Source organism: Rhea americana, unplaced genomic scaffold (genome assembly GCF_003343005.1).
Source record: "Rhea americana isolate MKP2758 unplaced genomic scaffold, rheAme1 scaffold_11, whole genome shotgun sequence".
NCBI lineage: Eukaryota > Metazoa > Chordata > Aves > Rheiformes > Rheidae > Rhea > Rhea americana.
Window position 1 is genome coordinate 4475569 of NW_028185150.1, and position 27309 is coordinate 4502877.

The 27309-nt window shown below is 34.7% G+C and overlaps 1 protein-coding gene across 4 annotated transcripts; it reads left to right on the forward strand.

Moving 5' to 3' along the window:
* The first annotated feature begins 858 nt into the window (after positions 1-858).
* Positions 859-24378, forward strand: GKAP1 (G kinase anchoring protein 1). Of its 4 annotated transcripts, XM_085313381.1 has the most exons (12): positions 859-892; positions 5127-5389; positions 7199-7342; positions 14082-14159; positions 15633-15765; positions 16770-16792; positions 17247-17399; positions 17800-17901; positions 19701-19764; positions 21285-21355; positions 22254-22331; positions 24064-24378. In XM_085313381.1, the coding sequence occupies exons 2-12, from the start codon at positions 5177-5179 to the stop codon at positions 24109-24111; spliced, it is 1107 nt and encodes a 368-aa protein (XP_085169507.1). In that variant the 5' UTR covers positions 859-892; positions 5127-5176; the 3' UTR covers positions 24112-24378. The 4 variants fall into 4 exon arrangements, with proteins under 4 accessions (XP_085169507.1, XP_085169516.1, XP_085169523.1 ...); XM_085313390.1 differs by lacking the exon at positions 14082-14159; XM_085313397.1 differs by lacking the exon at positions 7199-7342.
* The last annotated feature ends 2931 nt before the right edge of the window (positions 24379-27309 follow it).

Below are 27309 nucleotides of genomic sequence, written 5' to 3' on the forward strand. Positions count from 1 at the left end.
CCGGGCGTCCGCGCCGCGTGCCCTGCCCTGCCCTGCCCTGCCCGCGGGGTGGCCTGTGGTGACGGGGAAGGGGGCTTGCCCCGGAGCCGGGAGCCGGGCGGTGCAGGAGGGCAGTGCTCGGGCCGCGTTTAAAGCCCCCGGCAGCCCTGCCCTGCCCTGCCCGCGGGGTGGCCTGTGGTGACGGGGAAGGGGGCTTGCCCCGGAGCCGGGAGCCGGGCGGTGCAGGAGGGCAGTGCTCGGGCCGCGTTTAAAGCCCCCGGCAGCCAACTCTCGCCGCCTGCTCGCTGGAGCGCAGCTGGAGCCCCCGGGAGGCTTCCTGGCGCTCTGCCTTCACTTTCTTAATTTAATTTCCTTGCGTCTTCTCTTACACTGTCCTTGCCTCGAAGCGTCTGCAGAGTCACTGTTCTCTTAACCGTTACGAAGGCAACAAATGTCTTGGGGTTTGTGTCAGCGTGTATGTACTAGGGCAGGGTCTTACCTTGTGCGTGATGCTCCTTGTGGTGGTGGTTTCTTGGTTTTAGAATACAGGAGCCTTTTCCCAGAAGTAATTTTCTAACCGTTTTTATCTTCCATTGCCTAAAAGCGGCTTGCTGCTTCTCTTTGTGTGTGTTGGTGAGAKGGTGCTAATTCAAAGAACTCGGTTACAGTAAAAATACTGACTATGGTTAGAACTTGAGATTTAACCAGGGTATAGTGTTTACTGACTGATGTCATATTCATTTATTTGAAATTACTGTTGTGTGTTGGTTTCTAAGACCATTGATATTCTTCTTTTATATTACTGTACTTTCAAAGTTTGTTAGGTAAAAGTTTTGAACTTTAAAACTTAACTAATTTTCTTCAACTTTCCTTTTTGAGGAGGGTAAGGAGTGCAAAAGAGGCTGAAGTGTCAGTGAGTATTGCATGAGCAAGCTTATTAAAGTTTGTTAAAGATCTGGTTGCTTTGCATTTTGACCCAGGATTTTTAAAATGCTTTTAAAAAAAGTTCTTCCTCAAAAACAGTTTCCTAAAGTACAGCAATGACATACTCCCTATTCAAATTGTATGATTTTTTTTTTCTTGTCATATGTGCTAGTGGTGCATCTCTTCTTAAATGATTTATTATTTAGAGTTTTATTCTTTCTCTTTATAGACTCTGTTTCAGTAGTTCTAAGGATTTGGCTTGGTTTAATGCAGCTTTATGGCCTCTGATCAAATGGCATAAAACAAAGACAATTTAAAGGGAGAAAGCTGATCAAACAATCTGAGGATTGAAGCTTCCTGTAAATGCACTGATAAGGAAAGGTAGAGTGCATTTGCTGTGATAAGTGTACAAATAGACAAAAATCACTGTTTCATGCAGAGACTCCTGGAGTTCTCAGTAGAGAAGGGAGATATTCCTTTGTTATGTTTATTGTTTGCTTATTTGTTTGTTTTTAAKTCTGTTGTTTATGTTAGTATTATTTCAGGTGTATAAATAAACATTGAAATTTTTCACAATGTCAGGTGCTCACTAAKCATATATAGTGAGCATACATTATCGTAAGTATGTATTTTTACTTCTTGAAACAATTGGATTTTATGTAGGAAGTAGTGTTAGCATGACCATATCGTATTTTCCAAGTTTTTGAAATTTTTATGTTTCTATTAGAATTTCTTTGAAGATGGAAGWGAAAAATGGCTTGTATTTTGGGCCTGTCAGCATGTTCCCCTTGAAAAAGTAAAGCACCATGTGTAGAGCCAACCAGTTATTCCACAGATTCTTAAAAGTGCACTACTAACATTAGACTAGAGGTTTCTAGTGCTGTTCAGTCCACTTTGTGGTATTTGAACACTTGCCAAACAGTTAAATGCCAACTCATGCATATGTGCAAAGCTTATCACAGCCTGGGAAGCTACTGGTGCTCAAACAAAGTAAGTTTGTGAGTACGTATTAACTTCTTTGTGTGTATGTTGAATGGTTTACAGAACAGCTTAACTTTTATAACTTCAGTGTTTCAAAAGCTGTATTAGCTGCAGCATGTGAGTTCGTGTATATAACTGATACAAAATCAAGTTACCTTAACACCATCTGAATATGTTACTTTTATTACTGTAATCCTTGTTACATCATGTCTAAAATTAGATTGAAGCTCTTCAGGGTATTGACCTATCTTATGTTTCTGAAATATACCCAGTATGCTTTAGGGAACTGAAATTTAAAAAGATACCTTTTTATTTCAGGCATGTCATATTTTAACTTTCTAAATATGTTTCCTTGTTTACCAAGGACTTAAAGTAGAGTAAGTGCTTTGCTGTGCTTATAAATCGCTGTATCAGTTATGCTAAAGTAGTAGATAAAATGTATCATAAATGGAACTAACTTGGAATAAGTTTTTGTTTTAAAATTTGAAAATAATCCATTTACAGTTTAAGATTTGAACATAATCCATTTATGTAGTAATTTGACATGATTTACAGAAGAATGTAACCTATAAACTAGTAAAGCTGTAAAAATTTCCTACTTGCAATCCAAGATAACAAATGCATTTATTGTTGCCTTGAAATTGTATTGTAAGTATGCATAATGCTTATCTTACACTGATTATATATGAATTTTCATAATACTAACTTTTGGGCTATGGAACTGTTTCCAAACCTTATAATTTGAAGTGGGCTGCACAGACAGTTTAATGATCTGCAAGCAGAAAGTTTTGAAACTAGGTCATAAATTGGTGCCACCTGTGTATCAATACCATAATAATGTTGCAGCTTTGAAGTCCATTCTTTAATAATCTTTTCCTTAACATGGAAATGAAGGGTGGTTACTTTCTTGATATATAAGAAAAACTCTGCTTGGAAGAGTACAAGTAGTACTAATGCACAACAGAAATAGAAATAACTTCAAATATTGGTTTCTCTTTTCCTTGAGGTATTAATGAGCTATTTAAGTGTCATAAACTTGTTTTATTTCTTATTATGCCTCTTGCAGTTTTTTCTTTCCCTATACTCTATAATGAGAAGAGGAACTGTGTTATATTTACACGGGTATGCTTTGTCCAACAGACCATTATCAGCTCACAAAATTTCTCAGATTGCCAAACTCTTACTTGAAAGTGGTATTTTTCAGATCGTAGTTTGATCTGCAGAATTACCAAATCTCTTCTGGTATTTGAACATATCTTCTTTCCCACCCTTACCCCCCTGCTTGTGAACAAAAAGCGTCTTTAAACATAGTTTTAGTATCTTAAGCTCAAATATATCAACACTTCAGTTTTCTAAGATTGTTTGTATCTATAACAATAAAGAACAAAATTATTTTTAATTCCCTATTTAAGGAAAAAGATCATATAAAGGACTAGGAAGCATCTTTATTCATCTGAAAGCTTTGACTTGTCAGTCAATTGGTTCTGAGAGGAAAAAGTCAAATTTTAGAACTGAAATATTGAAGAGAGGTACTTAGTAAAGTCTACCAAAATTATAGATGCGATAAGCCTCCCTGAAACATTAGATCCACTTTTAGGTGGAGAAGTGCAGAAATGGAATAATTAGATCCTACTATAATATGAACAGTTGTTTTGAAATGTCCTACAATAGCAATATTAACAGTTCTTTTAGACTTAACTGAAAACACTTATAATCTTAGGTATTTTTAATTTCATCTTCAAGGTTGTTGTTATCTCTTTTTAATTCTGTATAAGCAAGCATAAATCAGGAATTGAATTGCCAAAAGCAATATCCAATATTGTAAGGCCTTTTTTTAAATCTTCCCTCCTCTCTGGGAAGAAGTATCTTTAACTTGTTTTCTGAGTTTCAGATTTCGATTACTGTGTGTTCCAGAGCAGTAAGAGTACAACATTTCTGCCAACAGTAACTAAGCTCCTAGGCATGCTAACTGCAGAGTTCTTGCATATTAAAATGTATTTAAAAAAATAAAACCCAAACTTACCCTGCTCTCTCATCATTTAGAGAGAATAACAAGTATTTGTGATGTTCTAGGTGTTATTGACTTGTCTTTCCTACATACCTGGCCATGGTATTATCAGAGAGTCTGAGTTACCAGATGGATTCACACTTTGATGCAAAATTTGTTTTCAGCTTTATTTTCTTTTTTGGAAAGAAATACAGTTAGGTATCTTCTGTGGTAAGAATGCTGTTTGCAATAACCTGTCCTCTCTGTAAACTTCAGTAGAGCAGTATTAGTTTACTTGCTGGTTTTCTTTCATCTCTGCAAGGTGAAATGTAATATTCCTTTTTAATAATTCTTTTGGATAATGGTCACTGTAACACTATTGTTTTCTCTCTATATATCTGAGTATCATTAGAGCATCTACAAGCTTGTCCTTGAGAAAGTCTAGAATTGAGTGCTTAAAAAAATTTTTTTTGAAACTTTGTTAGATTCTCATATTCTTCTGTAAGAGTAAGTAAAAAACAATATTTTTCATAAACCATACAAGAAGACATTGAACTCATCATGCTTAAAATTATCAGGTTGTAAATATGCCTTTCAAAAAGCAGTTTCAAAAAGTATGCATTAGTGAGTATACCTCTTAACCCTAATAGATCAACATTTTTTATGAAATCTGTACTCAATTGAAATGTCATCATTTTCAGTCCTTTCTCCTAAGTAATTAAACTCTAGATGGAAAAATTGTAATTTAACAAATATTCCTATGCCAAAGATTTTGCTTTTATCCCACATAAATGGCTGTAGTTCTAGAACTTTGTCACAGGGATATGGATATTGCTTACTGTAACTGAAAGCACAATAAATGAATTCCTAGTCCTCAGTCCCTTCAACACCCTCTGTATTTTGTCCCAAGAACAGGTGCTGAATATTCAAGAAAAGTACCAGCCAGAATGCTGGGTTTACTTTCCTGTGGAGAAAACCACTCGTTGATTAAAAAAAAAAATAAAAGATTTTATTTGTAAAAGTTTTTTAAAAAATAAGGCTGTTTACCTGAAACTGTTCATCTTTGTCAWAAGCTTGTCTCTGCATAATATCTACTTGCTTTCCTTCTCAAATCATGTGTTTGTCAGGCTCCAAAGACTGCATCTGAAATGGTTTTGGAGCACTATTCAATATATTCTTCTTCCTGTTCTCCAGAAAGTGGAAGCCAATGTTGTCAAACAATGTTTTCATTTTTATTTCTGTGCTACTTTTCCAGGAAACCTAATCATTAAAAAGAAGTCATTTCAGTAGAATTTTGGACTTGCAATGGCATCTGCTGTAATCAGTTCAGTTCCTACCACTGCATCTCGTTTTGCTTTGCTACAACTAGACAGTGATACTGATTCAGAGCCTGGAAAAGGCAGAAGCAGCCAAGGTGCTGGTAAATCTCAAGCTTCAGGAGGGAGATGTTCTACAAATGAGAAGAAACGAGAGAAAAGAAGAAAAAAGAAAGAACAGCAGCAGAGTGAAGCTAATGAGGTAAAGAGACTGTATTTTCCATAGTGGGTAAGATTTTTATCCATTAAATAGTGTGAGGGGGACACTGTTCTTTTTCTGTCTTTTTAATTACAGAGACRTTTCAGATTTTCAGTAGTTTTATTAAAAGTTCGTTATGTAAATGTATGATACTTCCTATTTAATAATACTTTGATAGTGAGAATAACTGGCTAGTTTTTACTTTTTATTTATTGATTAGCTGACATCAATAGTGAATAACTGATGAAGGAAATAATATTTATTAAAAGCGATTGCTGGGGAGCAACTTGTTTTCAGTGTTTTGTAGGTAATCAGCTTTAGTTGCCTGCTTGAACAGCCAGTATGTTAAAATTTAAAGGTAGTTTGAAGTACCCTTTTCTTCTTTTTAGCAGATAGCTATTCCTACCTACTCTGTCTGAAAAGCTTTAAAAACTGGCTGGCTAAGTTTTACTTCTCAGTCTTGGCCTTCACTCCAGCCCTTGAATTGATTAGAGCCACACCACTTTTTTTTCCTTTTTTCTTTTCTGAATTTTGGGTGATGGCCATAGTGTTTCTCTAGTGTTTGGATTGTTAAGCCTAATGTTAAATGGAAATTAGAAGTGAGACTGCACGAATTGTTTCAAAATTATTGGTAGATGAACCATAAGCTACTCGCTTTGACAACTACTGCCTGAGAACTCTGCTGAAACTACGCAGTTCTTGTTATGTAGTTGACTATATTTAAAAATTATATGTATAAATTTACTGTGTCCTAAGGTTAAAATCTTTATGGAATGCTAGTAGTTAAGTAAAGTGTGTGTTACTACTTTCTTTCTTTCTTTCTTTCTTTCTTCTTTTTTTAAGAATGGCTTTGCTCTTCTTTGATTTAAGCTTTTTCAGAAATGGCTGTGACACAATGTAAATACACATTAAGGATAATATTGCTACTGCTGTACTTGGTTTCACTTCTGAAGCATCTGATAATAGTTTTTCTTCCCTCCAGTAGACTTTATGTTAAGGAGATTCCTGACTCTTAAGCTGATACTGGATTGTGCACGTCTTTTATTTTCACTTAATGTTAGGATTAGAATATCAGCTTGTTTGAGCAGTAAATGTCTTTCATTCTGAGCTGCAAAATTTGAAGGTTACTTGTTCACTTTAATTTTAAAATTATATAAGATATTCTAAAGATGACACCGTTGTATCCCTGTAGTGCAGCAGCTAAGAGGTAATTCTACTGCAGGTTTGTAGTTAAAAATGTGACTGACTTTGGATTTTTGACAAACTTTAAGGATTGTCTATGCTGCTGTGTATTCATTTTTTTAACCTAATCCTCTAGTTGTTATGTTCATCCATGCCCTATCTGTGGCAAATAAATTCTTATTTGGCATTACATTTAATTTAGGTCAGGTGTGAACACAACTGCATTTCTTCAAAGGGAACTTAATGAATTTTATATGAATGTTTTATGCTGTATGCCATCTGAAGGAAGATGGATAATACCTGATCCAACATGAAATCTGTAGGACAGAGTTACCTCTTAAGATTTGTTCAAAGGATTTTCAGCTGGCAATATGTGTGTACTGTTTAACTGCTTTATGTTATGTGGCTCTTGCATTTTTGATCCAYGGTTAGGATCCAAAAGAAATTTCACCCTCTGGTGTGTACCATATCTGACTAAACAAAAATGTAGCCTAAACTACAGAATAAGACAAAGTACACTTATTCAGACACGTATGGAAATATACATATCCTTGTTAGTCCATTAAAACTATTACTGTATATTCCTCAATATTCTGATTGGTGTTAAAAATAGCTTATTTTGTTTCTCAGCTCAGAAATCTTGCTTTTAAAAAGATTCCTCAGAAATCCTCCCATGGAAGCTATCTATCTCAGCATGAACAAACATTGCACAGCACAATGCAGAAGGACTCTCAGGAAGAAAACTGGCAAGAATGGAGACAAAGAGATGAGCAGGTGCAGCTTACTGTGTTGCCTTTGTTTGGTTTTCCTGAAATATGTTACCTTATAGTGTTAAGTCTCTGAAAAAAAGGGAACGAAGTACTGTCACATGGAAGGAAATGTTTCACTGGAAATTTGGATCACCTCTTCTGTCAAGTCTGTTGAGTGGCTGTTCAGTATATTGGTAGCTTAGAGCCAGTACATGATGCATCTTGCATATCTCATAACTGGAATGTGAAATTTGGAGTATGGTAAAGGGCATTTGGATGATTTGGAGAAAAGATGAAATATTGCTCAGGGGGATATTGAAGGGCTGTAATGGGAGAGAAGCTGAGAATCTTGGTGGAACGATGTGTGGATATACAGTACAGACCCATAGTAAATCAGTTTTTTTAAGTTCTATTAGGAATACAGTAACTAGTTCTTTTCTAGATAGTCAAGATCATATCAACTTTGAATGTTGACCATTGTTTTGGAGACTAGGGTAGACCTGTCTTTCAGTATGAGAACCTCTGTTTTTCTTCCTGGAACCTATTTTTGCTAATCACCATTAGAGTTCATTAACAATTAAAGAACGGGGCAGAGATAAAAACAGATTGCCTATGCCTGTATGAAAGCTAATACCCTGTTTTTACTGAGTGCCTGCTTGCCAAAGCTACCACAAACGGAAATTGCATGAGAAATACACTTGATCCAAAACAGTAGAATAATTTTTGCCTTAACCTTATMCAATAGTTCACGTTGTTACTATGATGTCAGTTAGGAAGAATACTTACAGGAATACTTACAGTTGGAACTAACCACTTTCCATCTTGACTGCATCAAAAAGGAACATTTAAAACACTGTATTGCTGAAGACCATATAGTGGTTTTCCTGTATGATGCTGTATATGAATGTTTTGGCTTGTTTGCAGTACTTTGGCTACTTTAGATAGAAATAATGAGCATGGATTAATAATTTGTTTTAGTGCAATTACTGCATAGTGCTTAAAGAAATCTTTCACTACACTTCTTTTTCAGGTTCCTTTTAAATGATTTTGTTACACAGATTTGTGTGGGTTTTTTTAATATTACTGGTTTCAGAATTCACTATGGATAATACAGTTTTGGTTATTCTGGTGCACTTGAAGTTCCCTTTCAAAGTATTTAACTTTCTACAGACTTTTTCATGTGATACGAACACTTCCCATCATTGGATGGTGAAATGATCAGACAAAGCAAACTCAGTTATGAAACGGTTGATGCTTGCTTATTTGTATTTTGCTGACATACAGGCTATCCTCCTGTTAAAGTCTCCTTGGGATTCTTTCATTGTAAAAATAACTTCAGAGCAGTATCATAGCTGTAACATATGACAGTTGTAATCTTGAAGACATTTTCTGTCCCTTTTTCTGAGGAGAAGGGAGTAGCCAAATGCTGTCATCACTCTTGAGGTTGGAGCACAGACTGTTTTATAGCACAGCTACACTTCAAACAGCTTTCTGCAATCACAGTGGACTGAGTGTAAAGAATGGAGTTACAGTATGGATTGTAAATATTCTCCCAACAAGTACTCTGTTGACTTTTATTTTATTAGAATAAAAGTTCAGTGAAATGGTTGACATTGGCATGATCACTGTTAGGTTGCGGTGTTAATATTGCATAAACACAAAGCAATTAAACTCTTTGAGTTATTGGTATGACTTCTATACTTTAAGCTTTGAGGCGACCATAGAAGTTACTAAGCGAATTTTTTTTTGGTTCGTAATTGACTCTGTTTAAAAACATTGTGTTTCAGACTTCAGAGTTACTAGAAGTCCTGCAAATGGCTTTAATTTTTTTTTATCTTTATCCAGAAAGTTTTTTAAAAAATGTGAATATTGGAATCTGTACAGAAAAAATACTGCTATTTCTATATTATTATCTTAGAACAGCAATCAAAATTTTGCCATACTTCAAAGTGCATCCAATGGAGTGAGTGTCTCTAAGATATTCTTGGTACAATAAGTATAATCAAAAGATTTTCTTTATAAACTCTTACTTTATTTCACCATTAGTCRCTGCTGCTGATGTATTGCAGCACTGATAGGCATTGAATTGGCTTTGTTTTCCTTATATGAGGAAGACGGACCCTAGAGTGAAAATGGTGAAGAACTGTTTAATTACAACGTACGCATTTTTAGGCTATGACAGAGGCTGATAAAAATCCTGTGAGTCTTCATTGTTTTTTGTTGTTGTTGTTTTTTCTCTCACCTTCCACCCCACTGACAAAACAATCAGGGATTCCTACTGAAATAAACATTAGAAAATAAAAGTCACAGGAAACTTCTGAGTCAATATCTGTGGCTATGCTTTGTTACATCTATTTAATATTGTAATCAACAGGTTTAGAAATAGGTTTTTGTTCAGAATATTGTTGCCCAAATTTTATCRTAATAGTTTAATTTCAGAAGGTGCAGTCAATGTTACTTTTTTGAAGTAACAAGTTACAGAATTTGTGCATCACTTGTGTGAAATTATTACTTATTAGTTACATTTTTTTAGGAGTATAATTTCAAGAACCTGTTGATAACTCAAATTTAAAGAATTGTGATTAAGGTAAATTTGTTTACATATGCAAGGTATCAGTGTTGGACACTCATGCTCTCTATATAGTAATGAGTGAAGCAAAAAATTTGCCAAAAAGGCAAGTCTTCTGAGTCAGTCTGTCTGCTGAGTCTATCCAGTCAAACTGAGCAAAGGGACTCAGAATTGATAATYACTGAGGGCTGCGGATAGTTTTTTCCACCACAGGAGCACAAACTTGTTCAAAACATGATCCATTCTGTAGCCTCCTCTAAGCAAGCCAAGAGGAGAAGGGCATGGGGAGAGTACATCTAGATTCTGTGTCGCTTAGTGACAACTTGACATCAAATCTCAGATACTCATCCTCAGCTTGAAATACTCCAAGCTTTACTCTTCCCCTGTGAGTGTGCTGAGAGCATCAAACTGAAGGGTTATTTGTGTCTGCACCATTCCGTGCCTTTAAAGCTGTTATTATTATTGAGGGATTTGCATTATACACCTAGGCATAGTCACTGTTACCCTACTCAAGTGTTGCTAGCCATTTATCAGTGAGGTCCTGTACCTTTCACCCCACGGAATCTTGAATTTTGCTGGAGAATAAAGCTTCACTTGCAGGGTGTTAGAGCTTTTATCATCAGTTGCTTATATACAGGCTTATTACATCATTACCACTGTTAAAGTAATATAAATTTTATACAGTTAAGACCAAGCTGTTGTGTTAAAGACAGATGCAGAGAAAAAAAGGGAGGCAATGAGAGCCAGTGCTTATGTTGATGTGAAATGCATTAAAGGAGAAATCGTTAAATAACTTTTAAGTCTCACTATAGCACTATTCTGTTAAAAATAAGAGATAGTAATTATAACTTAGAAGAGGTAAGGTACTCTATGAAGATGAAGAGCATTGGAAGCTTATAATTAGTATGAGCTGTGTTAGGGGGAAAGKGGGGACCAGCTGTAAACTAGGTTCAACAGATTTAAGAACTTCCAAAGATGGCATATTCCACATCTAAGAGTGAGGGTTGTTTGTTTTTGTTTTTTTAATAAAGGCTTACTTGTGTCTTGAGTACTATGGTTTGGTTAAGGTCGTGTCAAATGTTGATCAGTACTTCTAATTGCATCTTGCTCTCCCTGTTTTTTACTCAAGTCATGTTGATTGGCCTGTGAGATAAAGAGCGTCTTTTATCTGAATTGGAGAAACTGATCTGTGGGAGGGTTCAAACTGCAACTTACGCATGCTTACCTGAGAAAAGAGATGTAGGTTTGAATTCTTCAAATTTGGGAGGCTTGAAATCCTCGTCTCTCACTTCCTGGTTCAGTAATGCAGTATTGATGCTGAGAAGCTATATTTTTTTCTGGTATATTGTAGGGCAGGGTGATATTTAATAAGCAAGAAACAGTAATTCTTTGCTCTCACAAAATCTGGCTATACAGAGAGCATCTCCAGTTCATGCGGAGTTCCTGTTGGCATTTTTACTTTTCAAATTTATAAAGAGAAGTGTGGTCTGGCACTTCATGTGTAAAGGATTTCTAATATCTGTCTTAACTACAGAGCTATTATATAATTAAGCTGGATAATACCACTCTTCCTTCAGCAATACTACTGAGAGAGTCACTGCAAGAGCTTTGTGCATGGATCTCAACCTGCTACAGAGTATCAGGTCCACTCTGAATTTGTTTGTTGGGTTTGCACCCCCCAGCCCCACCCAGCTACAAAGTATGTAAGCAAAGGAACCTGTGGTTGCTACGTTCTGGATAGGTTTAAGTGATAGTGAGATGTCTAAGAGATAGTGGACTGTAGATGTCTATCCGAGACAGTTCTGCAGAGCAGCGGAACTGAATGTACTTAGGAAACCTGATGGGGATGCTTGGCTTTGATAGCACTGAGGGTTAAGCAGCTCAGTGGTTCTTCTGAGTTCTTAAGGCTGCAAGAGCTGGACCTGTTTAGCCTGGAGAAGAGAAGCCTAAGAGGGGATCTTATCAATGTCTATAAATATTTTAAGGGAGGGTGTCAAGAGGATGAGGCTGGACTCTTTTCAGTGGTGCCCAGCAACAGGACAAGAGGCAACGAGCACAAACTGAACCACAGGACGTTCCACCTGAATATAAGGAAGAACTTCTTCACTGTGAGTGTGACAGAGCACTGGAACAGGTTGCACATAGAGGTTGTGGTGTCTCCTTCTCTGGAGAGATCCAAAACCCGCCTGGAAGYCTAACATGCTCTAGGTGAACCTGCTCGAGAAGGGAGGCTGGACTAGATGATCTCCAGTGGTCCCTTCCAAYCTTACCGATTCTGTGATTCTGATTCAGACTCCCAGTCCTGCCCTGAGTTGAATGATTGTTAGATAAATAAATTATAGTAAATATGTTATTGTATTGGAGATCTTGGAAGGCCTTTTTATGTGTGAAATTGTTTAATTTTCATAACAGTATTGTTATAGCACTAATTCTTAGTAATTATTTGGGATCTTGCTTGCTAAATTATTTGTAACATATAAAGACAAAAATCCTAAGTTCTTCTTCTATGAAAGCTTACTGTATTTGTTTGTATTTTTTTACATAATCTTTTGCTTTTTTCTATCTCCGTTCTCTCCTTTTTTGTGCTTATATTGAGCTTTTCAATGCAGCAGATATGTCTTAACTTTTGATAGATAAGTATCATAGTCAGATTTGATTCAGTAATTGGTACTAAACTTGAGCCGCAAACTACTCAAGGCTAGAAATAATAGCCCCTCAAGCCTACAAGAAATCTTGTCACAGCTTGTGTGGAGAGTAGTGTTTTACTGTGTTTAAAATAACGGATCAAAAAGAGATGACTGGTTCCCTCTCTCTCACTGTCTCTTTTCCCCCAACTTCAAAAAATAAAAAAGAAAAGCACACTACCATAACAGAACCTGGGACCACTCTTTGGTTTTTCTTTATGCGAGACTGATCGTATGGATTGTTATTTGTAGTAATTTATTCAATGTCTGTGCTTTTAGATAACGTAATAAGTCATTTCTATGCATATGTAAGGCATACGAAAACTCCTAAGTGTTTCCGAGCATGGTTCCTATGGACAGAAAAGTCTGTGTCACTAGTATATGTCACTTAACTAACCTGGATCGAAGTATGCTAAGGCCAGTTAAGCTATTTATTTGATTTAAAAGCTATTATAGTTTATTCTGGAATGAATAACAGGTACTTAATCGAATTTTACTTTGAAATTCAAAGAACAAGGAAGTGATGGTAAAGGTAATTATTTTTCTAGATAATATTTCAGTTATGGACATGAAACAGAACTATGATGAAGAATAATGCTTCCATTTGGCAGTACATCGCACTGAAGACTGTAGAGATCATTAAAAGAGTAGTTCTCAAAGGCCTAGAGTTTACATTCAAAACAGCTTCACCTTGGTTTACTTACTGTATGCAATAGCATAGGTCATTACCAGTTTATTTATTTACGTTATGCGCTATCTACTTCTGTATCTCAACCTCAGCATTTGCCTCCAGTAAATTCCTGCTTTTGGTCCCATTGAACTGTTGTTGATAGATTGATTCTCATTTTCAATACTTCAATCTTTTACTGAGTAGAAGCTCACCTTGCCCACACTTTTGTTATCTTTCTGTAACACAAAGATCAGGTATCCTGTCCTTCATCCATGTCATTTCATTTCTAGTTCTCTTACTTCCTTATACCTCACACTTAGGAAGTTTCAGTTTTCCTTTCTGTCTGTGAAGGAAACTCATATACTTCTCATTTTCTCAGAAATGAAAGAGCAAATGCTATTCAGACATGCTTGGCTTGCTAAGACTTTGTCTTAGTAGCTTAGTTAATCTTTCCTTTGCAATAGGAGAGCTCTTTGGCTTCTTAGTGATCCTCTTGCAATGACAGTTTTCATACTTTTAACATCCTCTTGTCTTTTTCCTGAAACAAAAAAAACAAAATCAGTTTTAAAAAGATCTCATATAAACAAATTTTGAAAATGATAACTGTGTTGAAATTAAAATGAACACAACTACAATTACGTGCCACAGTTTTCTGAAGCAAAGTGTTTTATTACTTATGGTACGAATAGGTATATTAATTACTAATGTTGTATGTCACATATCAAGCTTTTGGACAACTGTAGTGATACRTATATTGAAAATGAAATTTTAATGTGGTTTTAGTGGTTTAGTTGCCTTCTTTTAACAACCTTGTCACAAGGAATATGTTAATTTTCTTCAGCTGACATCTGAAATGTTTGAAGCAGATCTTGAAAAAGCACTGCTGCTAAGCAAACTGGAATATGAAGAGCACAAAAAGGTATTTGTGGGATTCATCCTGGTGTAAAAGCTGTAAGGCTTGAAGTTAAAAATGAATCACCTGGGAAGAGTAACACTTCTTCTGTGTAAATTGTTTGCTTACTGTTCAAATGCTTAAGAGTTCAAAGAAATACTAGATTTGAAAGAAACTGTGTATAATAATGTTGTATTTTTAAATAAACATAAAGGTGGAATGTTAGTTCAACCTTTTCAATCTTCTGACATATGAAGACACTGAAATTTTGGAAGTACTACAAGGGATCCTGTCTATACTTTCTTAGAAGAAATCTGGCGCACTGGTGAGACAGGGAATCAAAGCACTGACTTTTCTTTAGGCTTTTAATGTTAGTTGTGTTTGAATCTTTTCACATCTTCACTAATGCTTTTTCTGTTTTTTAAAMATATTTTAGTTTTAATAAGCTGTCTGTATTTTCTCTCAGCTGATGAGGATGCTATTTTCTGGGTAATTCCTAGGGAACACTGGAGAATCAGTTGCTAAAATGTTTTTTAAAAGTACACTCAGTACACTTAAAAGTACACTTTTAACAGGAATTTTTTTATTTGCAGTAAGTCAGGAGCCTATGAAATATGTTATGAAAATATATAAAGTTAAATATAATTAGGCATCATAAAGAAGCAAAAATTACATGTGCACTTCTGTGCAAATATTCTTGTGCAATATTTCAGTTTCAGGGAATACCATAATTCTTAAAAAATCAATGTTAAAATTTTGACTTCTGTAGTTAAAGCTATTTTTAAAAGTGAAGACTGTCTTCGGGTGTAGTAAAAACAGCATCTTTTCTAGATTTTTTTGAGAGTAAGCTTCATAGAACAATTTAAAGTATATAGTGTCTTTTAAATATACAGTATGTATGCGTATAGATAAACAACCAACATTCCTTTTCTCCTTCCTCTCTTTGCCTTCTATATAATAAATGTTTTCTTAAGATTATTTTGGCTTAATGGGGCAAAATGGATACTATGTACCAGCCTGTATGATTTCAGTAGGAGGTAGGACTGATTGGCAGAGCATTGCTGCGTAGTAGTAGCTGTCTGACTCCTAGTGAATAAGCAAGCGTATTTTAAGAGTAAGATGAAGATACAGAAGAACTGCTCTTTTAAAGGAAGTGTTAACCTGCATTGTATAGCACTCTGCATTTGTGTGTTTGACTGTTTATATTCTCAGACTATGAGTTTTTGGATAAAACTTTATGTGAATGATAAGGGGTGTTAGATTGCTAATTTTGGGGCTATTTACTAAAGAGCAGTACTCCAGAGAACAAAGCTGATGCTTAGTTGCTGAGGGATGCCTTACACTCTTTAAACCAATCAAGTCTGCAAATTATTCTTTAGGATAAAAACTCCTTTAGTATATTATCACTGTTTTTTGTTTATTTGTTTCCTTTATAAAGCTTTAGGAAAAAATATTTGGGTATTGAAGAAAATTATACCAGTGGGGACTTTATTCTTCCAGGAACATGAAAACATTGAAAATACTTCACCTCAGTCAAAGTCGATGAATAAAAAAGAGAAAAGAAAGAGCCTGCAAGGAAAAGACAAACCTCTTACTGTGTCTCTGAAAGATTTTCAGTCAGACAGTACTATAGGTATGCCTTATCATACTAGTATACCTGCTTATGAGCTATCCCACTTGGAATTCTGATAGTGTGTACATTAACAGCAAAACACCCCCTATGCTGGAACTCACCATTTTTTTTCTGTTAATACTGTCTTTAAACAAACAATGAGTTGGAATKAATGTGTCCTATTAAGTCTAAGAGCTAAAAGTTCATTATATAATAATGAACTAGTTATGTTAGCAGGAAAAGAGGTTAAGAAAGACATAGTTTCATGCATTTTGAGGGGGACATACTCARATACTCAAAATGTAGCTTTTTTCTTCTGTTCTTCTGAAGTGTTTTGAGGGGGTTGTAATAGGCCTGTGCTTCTCAGACAGTTGAGGGGTTTTTGTTCCATGTATATTGGCAAGGCATTGTTTGCCTTTCTTCATGGTGCTGGCCTTTAGAAAGGGTAAATGTTGATAAAAATTCTTATACTAATTTTCACATGCTCAGAACTCTTTCATATGCACCTATGAGCAGAGATTCTGAATTTTAGTGAAGAAATTAAGATAAAACCTGAAAAAGGAAAACAGCAATCTGGTAACATTCTTTTTTTAAGGATATTTTTATCTAAATGTTATAATATTTATAAAAGAATCTAAATAGAGAAAAATGGAATTAAAACACAGTTGTTCTTGAGAAGCAACTAGAAGGCATTCAGATGCACAGTGGGATGTGCTATAAAATCCTAAGTAGAATTTAAAAAATGTATATATTACCTTCCATTTTAACTGAAGTATATGCTTATGGAATGCTACTTCACATTATACTAGTCTGAAAGATTTAGGAAGGGTGCAAATCTAGAGATTGACTTAAAACTAAGTTCTTTTCTTCTAATGCTTTAGTTTTTTAATGTTATTTTGAGATAGGAGTTAATGCTGGAAAAGACTGCAGTATTTGCATCACTTTTGCAAATGCCATGCTTTAATGGCCAGCTGTACAAGATTGGAATAACTTAATGTTGGCATCTTTTTTCTTTCTCTTATCAGATAACCTTGCTAAAAAACATGAGGTAAGCCTTCTTTATTTTTTTTATTTTTTTTAACTACTTAGAATAACTCTGTTTGAAAGATAGTTATTTCAGCAAAAGATATAGTACAAAAAAGAGAAGTAAAATAGGTAAAAAAATGCTAATGGTACTGTATTGTGGGTATGATCTAGTAATACTAAAACTTAGAGAAAAGAATTGTTAACATTGAAATAAAACAAACTAGACATGGTACAAGTATTAAATTCTAATTCAATACTTATTTGTAGTCAAATTGTCAGCTAAATGTTAACTGTTGACTTCTAGACTTTTCAGTTGGGATCAGATATTCTATAGGTAGAGATCACAGTATTCTCAGGATGTACAACATAAAACAATATCTGGACTTTGTGCTTTTCCTTAACAACCATAAGCATGTTGTCTTTTAGCCGAATATTGACTTACATTTATAATAACTTACAACGCTTATTTTTGACAGGAACTGAGTTCTACACAGTCTTTGTTACATGATGGAGGATTTTTCAATAAGCTGGGAGATGATGTTCACAAAATACTTAAAACGGAAAAAAGGAGAGACCAGCTCACGAACTACAATGGAATGGATAGCTGTACATCTCCTGAACACAACCAGGCATGTACAGTAGTAGTCGTCACTGAAGTGAAGAAGTGTGCCTAATGAAAATTCTTTAATGACTATAAGAGAGTACCTTATTAGAAGAAAGCACAAAAAAAAAATAAAGAATGATCATAAAAGAGCATTCTAAAAACTGCTGAAGATATCTGAAGAGAGATTTAAATTGCTTTTATTTTTTTAACATAAAACATTCCTAATTGAAATATTTTTTTGCTCTGCAAAATATAGCAATATTTATTACTGCCTCTCTTATTCATCCCTTTTGCATCTGTGCATCAAAGTACACATATGCATATTTAATTTCAATAATTTTTTTTTTAATAACAGGAGTAAGTTTTTTGGGAAAGGGATAGAATTCACATGACTGAGTTATTAAGAACTGTTTGTTTGTTTGTAGGAGGGTGTTTTGAAAGATGGAAAAACAGAACGACTAAAGCTCGAACTTGAAAAGAAAGATACAGAAATTCAGCAATTGAAAAATATAATAACTCAGTGGGAGGTATGTAGCTGATAATAACTTCAAGTAGTGAAGATTAAGTCCTCTATATGAAGTGCTTAAAAAAAGCAGTGCGTACTTTGACAGATACAAGGGGAGTCCTTGAAGGCTGCAGCATAACAGTAATGGTGTCCTGTATTCTGTTATAACCTTTTCTATTACGTGCAAACAAAGTTGAAAATGACATTCAGCATATACTGAAATGCACCAGGAAAAATATTTTCATGTTAATAAGTATCACACTATTGCTGTATACCAGACTAGTTAGGGAGAATGTCTTCAGTTGTGTGCTTGTTTTCATTCCTTATTAGTATTGTCTGGATAGTATCTAGAGCAACCAGGGTAGAATCTCCATAAGGAACCAAGGTTTATAAAGGAAATGTAAYGAAGCACCATGGGATTACTTTAATTTATTTCATTATGATATTTATACTTTGTTTAAGTTAGTCTAAGCAGTTTGACTGATGGGAAGATTTTTGATACTGTAAGGATTTTTGCCTTGTAGAGAAAGCATGACCTTTGTTAACAGCTGCCTTCACTGTGTGCTAGATTTGGCTCCCAAAATCTAGCACATTTAGAATTTGAATTTTCTGAAGTATAAAACCATTCATATTTGTCACTATTAGCACTTGATTGCACTTGATAGAATAAATGCAGTGCATAAAGATATTGGTGAGCTGTTTCACTTTATAAACTTGTTTAGAGAGCCTAATATAATTTTAAGTGGCTATGGAAGGCCGTGCTTCAATGTGAGTCTTTATTATATACTACATCTATTAAAATGCCCTTTCATTTCATTCTTATTCCTCTGTATCATGCATGCATTGGTTGTGGTGGTGATGCAGTGTTATAAAATGTTTTGGTATGCTAGAGATGAAAAGGTCCTCTCTTAAAGATTGTTTTTTCAAGGCGGGAAAGAGGTGTTGTATGTGTGTTCCATGGCGTAGAGAAACTAGGCATTCCACTGACCTATACTGTAGCCTTTTCTGTTTACAGTGGATTAGAGAATAAAATAAATGCTTAACTTTCTGCATGGAGTAAGATCAAACTATTCTCAAGGACTGGGGCAATAGTGTAAGTGAAAAGTAGTAGCTTCTTTATTACAAAAAAAATATTATCTCAATTTGAACTTTCAAGAGCCAACAAGAGTAAACTAGGCAAAGAGATTTGTGAAAGGAAAAATAAGTATCAAGTGAAAATACATGGCTGCAATTGGCATTGGTGGCCAATTAAGGAAAAGGCTGCCCTATGTAGTATGTAGTCATCAGATAGGCTGTTAAAACTGGAGAAAATASGTTTCTGAGTAGAAGAGTTAAAAAGAAACTGTATTTTCAGTAGCCACAATTCTTTAATAAATAACCTGTAGAGCTGTAGGAGACTTGTCTTAATTGCCAAGTAATATGACAAAACCATTTATACTAACACAGTATCTAAAAAGTACGTTATAATTGTTGTGTGCTGTGTAAATATTTTTCAGGGGAGGAACTATAAAGCCCTTGATGAAAATAGGCCTACATACTTTAGGCAGATCTCAGTAGTGGTTCTTGCACTGTCAATGCAATGACATAACTTTTTATTTTACCCTGCTGTAAGTCTTTTTCAGCTTGCCTTAATTTCTAGACTCTTTGATTAACCCATTCTTCCAGTGGTACATTCATTATATTGGCTGTGATTTAATTAAGACCCAGCGGATTCTCTGCAGAATCATAATTTTCAACTCTGAAACATTTTAATCATTTTTGCTTTACAGAATACTTCTTTTATAGGGCATATATGTAATAATTCAATCTCTTTAACACTAGGCAAAGTATAAGGAAGTAAAAGCAAGAAACGCACAACTTCTGAAGATGCTACAAGAAGGTGAAAGTAAGTAGAGATTTAACAGGCAGACCTGAAAGACTTTTAAAGAGATGGAAAGCGCTTTCAAAGCAGTTTTTTTTTTAAAAAAGTTAATAGAGTAACAATTATAAGGAACTAGGAAGCTATTGATTTGCAGTGACTCAAATGAAATACAGAATATAAACAACAAAGTACTGCATTCCTGATATTATATAATGAAATCATCTGTTGAATTTTAATAGCAATCTTTGAAATTTAAGCTATTCAGTTATATTTTAGGCACAATGAGTCCTTGAATTAGACTTTATTTTGCCAGTGGCTTGATCTGTTCTGGACTGATCTTGCTGTACTCCCTGTTTAGACCCTCAAGCAAGTTGTTTGATTTTCATATCTGCTGTGCTCTAAAGTGTTGGAACCATCATCTTACACCTAAGGAAACATTCTGCCAGACAATAAATAGGGCCAGCTAAGCTAACACTGGGAATTTTATGTATGTTACTGTGATAATTTTCTTCTGTTATAACACTGTTCATAATTTTTATAATTTAGAGCTTGGAGTCAAAGTAAACTTCCTGGCATCTTTATACTTAGATGTAGTTATCCTTTAATAACTGTGATCTTGCATGATGAATTTAGATCTATAATACTAGACAAATTAAATGTCTTGGTTAAACTTGGTTTTGCTGTTCAGTTTCTTAATTTAGCTCCTAAATGTGGCTTCTTATTTGGGGTCAGATTCTGAGCTAAAAAAGAACTGAATGGATTTGTTAAAATGTATTTACAAACAAGCTACAGCTAAGCCAGTTCAAATGTTCATAATGTGATTGAGCACTATAGATCTTTAGTTATTGGAGCTTCAGGTCAGTGTCTGAGATGAGATGAAATAGTCTCCTTTCAACAGGGGGGTGATGAAGTTTTTACTGGAGTTTTTTTTTTTTCTTCTTTTTCCCCTATGTTGATCAAATAGTACTGTACCATAAAGTAGTAATTTGGGGGATTTACTGTATCTAATCTGCATATTTCAAGGTATTTTGCACTTTGAGGGGAATATTGATCATGGCAGAATAGAGCCTTGAAAAATTTCAGTTTGTGTATTTTGAGTATTTAAACTTATCCACGGATGTTTCATAGACACTAAATAAATAAACAGTTTAAATACATCTCTATTTTAAATATTTAATACAAATCTAAGTCTCTGTAGGTATGACTGAATTGGTACGTGAAGCTTACAGTCCTAAAATCTTGATCAATGGCCAAGATACAGTTTTCCAATGGAATTTGTTGATAGTGTTTGTCTCAAAAATCCATGCTGCCTACAGGGTTAAGTGGGAGGAAACTAGTACAAGGTTGGAGTTTAATCTTCAGAATTTTTAAAGCTACTGCTAGTGGCACTGGTAACTAATGATTGTTTTTAGTTAATGTTCATTCTCTCAGTGAAGGCAGACCTAATAAGAAATAACAAAATAGTAAGATAGCACTAGTACTGTTGCACACAAAGACCTGTAAAGCTAGAAAAAATCTCACACTTAGTTTTTTTCTTTCTCTAGTGAAAGACAAAGCAGAAATACTCCTACAGGTTGATGAATCACAAAGTATCAAAAATGAATTGACCTTACAGGTAAGCAGGGATTTCTTTATGTAAAGTGTCATGGGTATTTCAAAGATAAAATTTATTTAGGTAATTGGGGGTGGGGAGTGAGGAGTGAAGGGAAAAAAGCTAAAACAAAAGCTTGCTAGAAGCAAAATATGTTAAATTTCACCCTTATTCAGGCACTCAGTATGTCAGAGGCCATACATTACATAAATTTCACATCATACCCTTAGAGCTACTTCTGGAAAGACAGCAGACTTCAGCATGTCTGAAGGGMTCTTGTCCTCAACAGCCCCTTAATAATACCATCCTCTGCCGTTGGTAACCCAAAAGGAGGAGGCTCAGAAAGATACTGCAGAAGAAAGTGCTTCTTTCCCTTTTCTTACCTCTTAGTGTTAAGTTTGAAAAATGCTGGTTTAACAACATAATTGAGCTACAAACTGTTTATGGATGACTGTTAGCAAGCCACTGTAGTAGAGAGCATGTTACGTTTTTAAGCTTAGTTTTAAACTTGCACAAACTTATTAGTGTAGAACACTATTAATTTTTGAGTGTGATGTAATATAGCTCATCTGCATTGCATAACATTACATCAGCTAAATGCTGCATGACATGAATAGCACTTTATGTATGTAGAGGCTAATACCTGAAAGAAATTCTGACTCTGTAGCTTTCATATAACATTATAGAGGCAAACCAATAAATATTGCTGGGGAAATAAGTCATTGTGGAGTATCTTGCTTGCACTTTCAATTCATGCACAATCATAATAGTAACCTTCCTTGAATCTGGCGTGTATCACGTGTTTGTCTAACACAGTACAAAGAACTATTTTGAATTGGTAAACTTGTAGATGTGAAGCATATTTTGTAAAATAACTGTCTATCAATCTGTATCTTTCTATGTATGTATGTATGTTTTTTAGGTAACTACACTTCATGCTGCATTAGAACAAGAACGATCCAAAGTGAAATTATTGCAAGCGGAATTAGCAAAATATCAGGTATTATTGTTTTCTCTAGATGTCCATTTGCCTGTTCTTAATGTAGCTGAAACTGCCTCAAAGTAATGTGCTCTAAACTGACCTGTTAGCTCTATTTTTTTTCAAGTTAAAAAAAAWATATATAGCAGTTTACATTTTAGGCAAAAACAGCAGCAAAACTAAAGCACAGTTTTAGCCAGTAGAACTTTGCYACCTATTCTGTACTTTAGAACTTTTTGGTATGCTGGTAAGTGATCAGCATGTTCTACAACTTTCATGTTCTGTGTGTAACTAAACTAACAATAGACTTTAGGGTTTTTTTTTGCTACAGATCTTTTCCTGGGTTCTTTATTTTAGTCTTATTTGTACTAAATCTTTGTAGGAGATCTAGAGCAAATGCTTTTGAAATGTGAGTGATAACATCAGTATCTTGCTGACTGTGCATATTGTGTTTGGTTCAGCTTGGCCAGTAATGCAATTCATGTTAGTGAATTTCAGTTAACTTTCATGCAAGTAGTATGCTGTTAAAATTCTACACAAAACAGAATTTTAACAGCATACTACTTGCTGTACAGAAGTACAAGTTCTTAATTCTCTGGAGTGTAAACCACTGTACTCTGTTTTCAAGAGTGCAGTGATTTGCACTCCAGAGAATAAGAATTTGTACTTTTGCACAGCTTATTTGACACATTTTCTTATTTTTCTTTAACTTATGCAAAATGTCATGGCAACAAGAAAAAAAAAAGTAGTTTATAATGGAAACATCTGAAGTAGCCCTGTAATCTTTGGCCAATCATCTTGTTTCAAGTTGTAACACATTGTTTGTGTTGGAGTACTATAAGTTCATGCAAACTGACTTAATAAGACATAATTTTTCTTTCTGAAGCAACAAATGATTTCTGACTACATCAAATTTCTTGGCTGTTAGTGTATGATGTTCTGTACTTATCTCCTCTCCTTTTTGCTTGTCACTTACCACAATGAAGCAAGTTCCTTCTTCAAATTGTTTTGTAGCGGTTCCCGAATACATGTACTTGGTCAGTCCCTTATAGACAAGCTGAGTGCTTATACTGCTAATTAAATCTAAAATAAATCTATTGTTACTGTCAAATTCAGTCATTTACTTCACTGTTCAGACTTTCAACTTCAGTCTTCCTGCTCCTTCTTCCATGAAGTCCCCCCTTTTGCTAATGTGTACTTTTTGTTTAAAGAGAAGGCTTTAGTTAAAAAAAAAAAAAAGTAATTAATGAAAAATCATTACTTCTGCTCATTTTGTATTTATTTATTTTTGTATTAGCCTTGCAGGGATCATTGTTGCTGAGTTACTATTCTCGGCTGTAATGCTCCAAGACTGCTCAGGATAACTTTTCTCATACTACCACTTTTATATGTTGTCTTCAATATTATTAGCCCTACTTTCTTTATTGGAATACTGCTTTGAAACATTAGGAAACTCTTCAAAAAACTAAACCAAATATATGTACATTAAAAACAAAAGAAGCAGCAATAAACCAGTGTTTATTCCCAAATGTATTATCTCAGTTTTCTATATTACTGTCACTTACATATTGATATTTGGTGTTCAGATGGGTTTATGTCCCATATAAATTTATACTTCTGTAATTTAACGTAAGAAAAAATCAGGAGTTGTTCAAATTGCATTCAGGTTGTTAATTCACACTATTTTAGTATGCAAAATAACTGCAGATGTCTAGTATAATAGCTAAAAATTTGTTTTAATTCTCTCTTACAGGGTGGGAAAAAAGGGAAAAGRAACTCAGAATCTGACCAGTACAGGTGATCTCCTTTGCTACCAGATTCAAAGCAAAAAATGTCAAATCTTCCTTCAGGGTTTTGCAAAAATTTATATATTTGTTCTACAACTGCTCGACTATGCAGTTTTTGAAGAGAAATTAACAATTACTAGTTTGACTAACATTCTGAATAATTGATTTGTTGCACTTTCTCCTAAAGAAAAATTAGAAAACTAGTATTCCAACAGAGTGAAAACTTCAGTTGTAATGCCATAACTAATTTCTCATCATTCAATAAAACTCTTCCATTTGTATGTTTGAATTCTTTCTTTCTTAGAATTTCTTCATTAATAAAACCTAATTTAATGACTGTCAGGATACAAATACATCAGTGTGCAAATGGTGAAAGTCTCACCAAACCAAAACAAAAAATGAGGCAGCTTATGCAAAGCCATTCCCTTGTGGCTGAGTTGTAATCTGTAGTTAATATTAACAGTCATCATTTGCTCTCCCTGCATGGGACATCTCTATCCTTTTATCTGCATTATGTGGATATATGTGAGTTTCTGCATGAAGATATGCAAGGTAGTACATGCAGCTACCATGTAAGAACAGCCTTCCTATATTTCAGCTCTGAAAAAATAGCCTGTGTCTTGTTTCACAGTTCATCCCGTCCTAAGAGATAAAGTCCAAACTTCCCCCTCACCCCATGTGAACAGTCACATGTGAATGTGATACGGCTATGAAAATTGAGAATTGTTTGTACAGCACTGAATGTACTACTAAATTTGGGGAATCTTACTTACATTGGGATGGCTGTTGGAATGAAATACTACAAATAGGAGCTGGCTGACATAAAATAGATTAGAAAATTGCTGTAGTTACCTAGGCAGTCAGCAGAGAACGCAGAAATGAAAAGGAAAGATCTAAAGAAGGGAATAAGGAAGAAAGAAAGCAAAGTAGCTTTAGTCTTAAAAATAGAACATTTATTAACTTACTACACTGGGGTTTTTATTGTAAAAATACTTTTATTGTTTTGAATGCAATGAGACACAGCAATTTGCAAAGCAGTGTGTGTGTATGTATATGAAGATGGCACTTCATTGGGAGGTAGAAAAGGAAAGCAGGAAAAAGGTCTTTAACAATTCAGAGTATCAAAGTATCATCATGATACCATGAATCTGCAAAACTTCCATGATTGTCAGCAGCTTCTAAAAATTAATAACATRGAGGTGCTAATAATGGAATAAGACTTCTTTTTAAGAAATCAGGCCTTGTAATAATAATCCAGATTATTTTAATTTCAGAATACTACTGAAGTTTTACTATAGCTTCACTGATTTATTTGCCCTGAGGAGGGATGGAGGGTGGAGCAAGCATGTTTTTCTTCTTCTTCTGACTAGTACAGTTCACTTCCAAATACCACATCCTTGAGACTGATACCACTTTTCGGTATTGATGTTCCTGTGACCAAATAGGAACTGCAGAATTTTGTCCTAATAGACAAAATAGTACCAGATGGATCCAAGTAATCTTTCTTGTTAATAATCTGACTCAAATTAAAAACACTGATTCTTAATGCAGTTTTGTTTTCCATTATCTGCTATTCTGCAGAGATTATTTACCAAAACATGACGAAGACTTTCTATTTTTATCAAATCAGTGGTGCCTGTAATTTTAAAAGATGACCTTTTTTCCAATATAGTTACATTTTGTAAGCAATTTTGAATTTGGAAATCCAGAATATATATCACTTCCAATCACTGTTTCAATTCATCATTAAATTGTTGGACTATATTTAGATTTAAGAATTCTGGGACTGTATTGCTTCAGGTATCTAGAAGTCAACCCCCTAAAATTGGCTTTCACTATTCCTTAAATTTGTCTTCCTGTAAATTTTAAATTACCCATCTGTCTATCTCTGACACAGGTTTTCCCCTTCAGGACTCTCAGTAAAACGGCATTTTTCCTTTCCTCTCTGAGTATTGTAGAACTAATGTGTTTTTCTTGTCTTACTGAGTTTGACATAAATTAAAATTAGTTTGTATAATGCTTGCTGATTAGCAGCAGAAAGAATTCTTTTAAAAGGAGAAAGAGGTTGTAGTCTAGAAGTACATGTTCATCTCATTAAAACTTGCTCAGTTTAAGTGCTAAAGAAATAGAGAGACATCTGTAATTTGGGCAATGCTGAAGACGGTTCTTACTGTTCAACATTTAACTAATCTCATTTTCCCCCTTTCTTGTTCAACATTTGGGATATTAGCCAACAAGTCCAGCATGAATTATCAGAAAATGCTTTTATCAGCTAATTTGTTCTCCATTTTGTTGCTCTTATGCCCAATACAAGTTCTGTATGACTTGGGGGAGTAACAGCATTTTTCCCGTATCTTGTTGCTGTATGAACATTTGTAATAATTGCATGTTCATAAAGCAGAAGCTTTTCTTAATAGTTGGTGCAGCCTGTTTCACAGGAGAAAGACTCCCAATATGCTTTCTTCTGAACATTCCGCAATCTATTTGCTATTAGTTTCCCATAATCTGAGTCATTTTAGACTGTGAGCACATATAATTTACTGATAGCTAGCTTTGTCACTTTTGAAGATGCATAATGTAAAGCAGTAGTAGTCTAGTGCTTTGAAATAAGTTGTAAATTGTATATGTAGAAACATATACAGGAAGATTCAACAAACAAAGATTATGCCTTTAAAAGCAAGAAAAAATTACTAGCACCTGAGAGCCAGAGATGAGGTGACAGAAAACCAGAATAAAGAAAAGTTTTTATTTTGGTCGGAAGAGTTTATACTGCATAGATATTGTAGTGCTTTAAAGTAGATGGTTAAAATAGTAGCACAGATACTGATTTCAGCATGGGAAATTTGTAATACGAATCAATTTTGAGAAAATAATCTGAAGCAAGGGGAACTGAGGTTTCTTTGCTCAAAGGCAAAGAAATGCAAAAGAACGCTAAGATGGATATGACTAAATATAACCACAAAACTTCAGATACCAGAAGAAAGCACAGTCAATCAAAACAATAATGAAAAGTAGAGTTAAGGCTAGACCATAGAGTCCGGTTGGAAACTGCCTGTTTACTGCTCAGTATAATAAAACTGGTGAATTCTTTTCTAGATTTTGAGTGATTCCAGTTTAGAACCMGCAGAAGTTCAAGGTTATTTTTATGGAGGTCTTTAATGTCCTCTAGAAAGTAAAACCAAATCCCACCCAAGATAARATAACACTTTAGT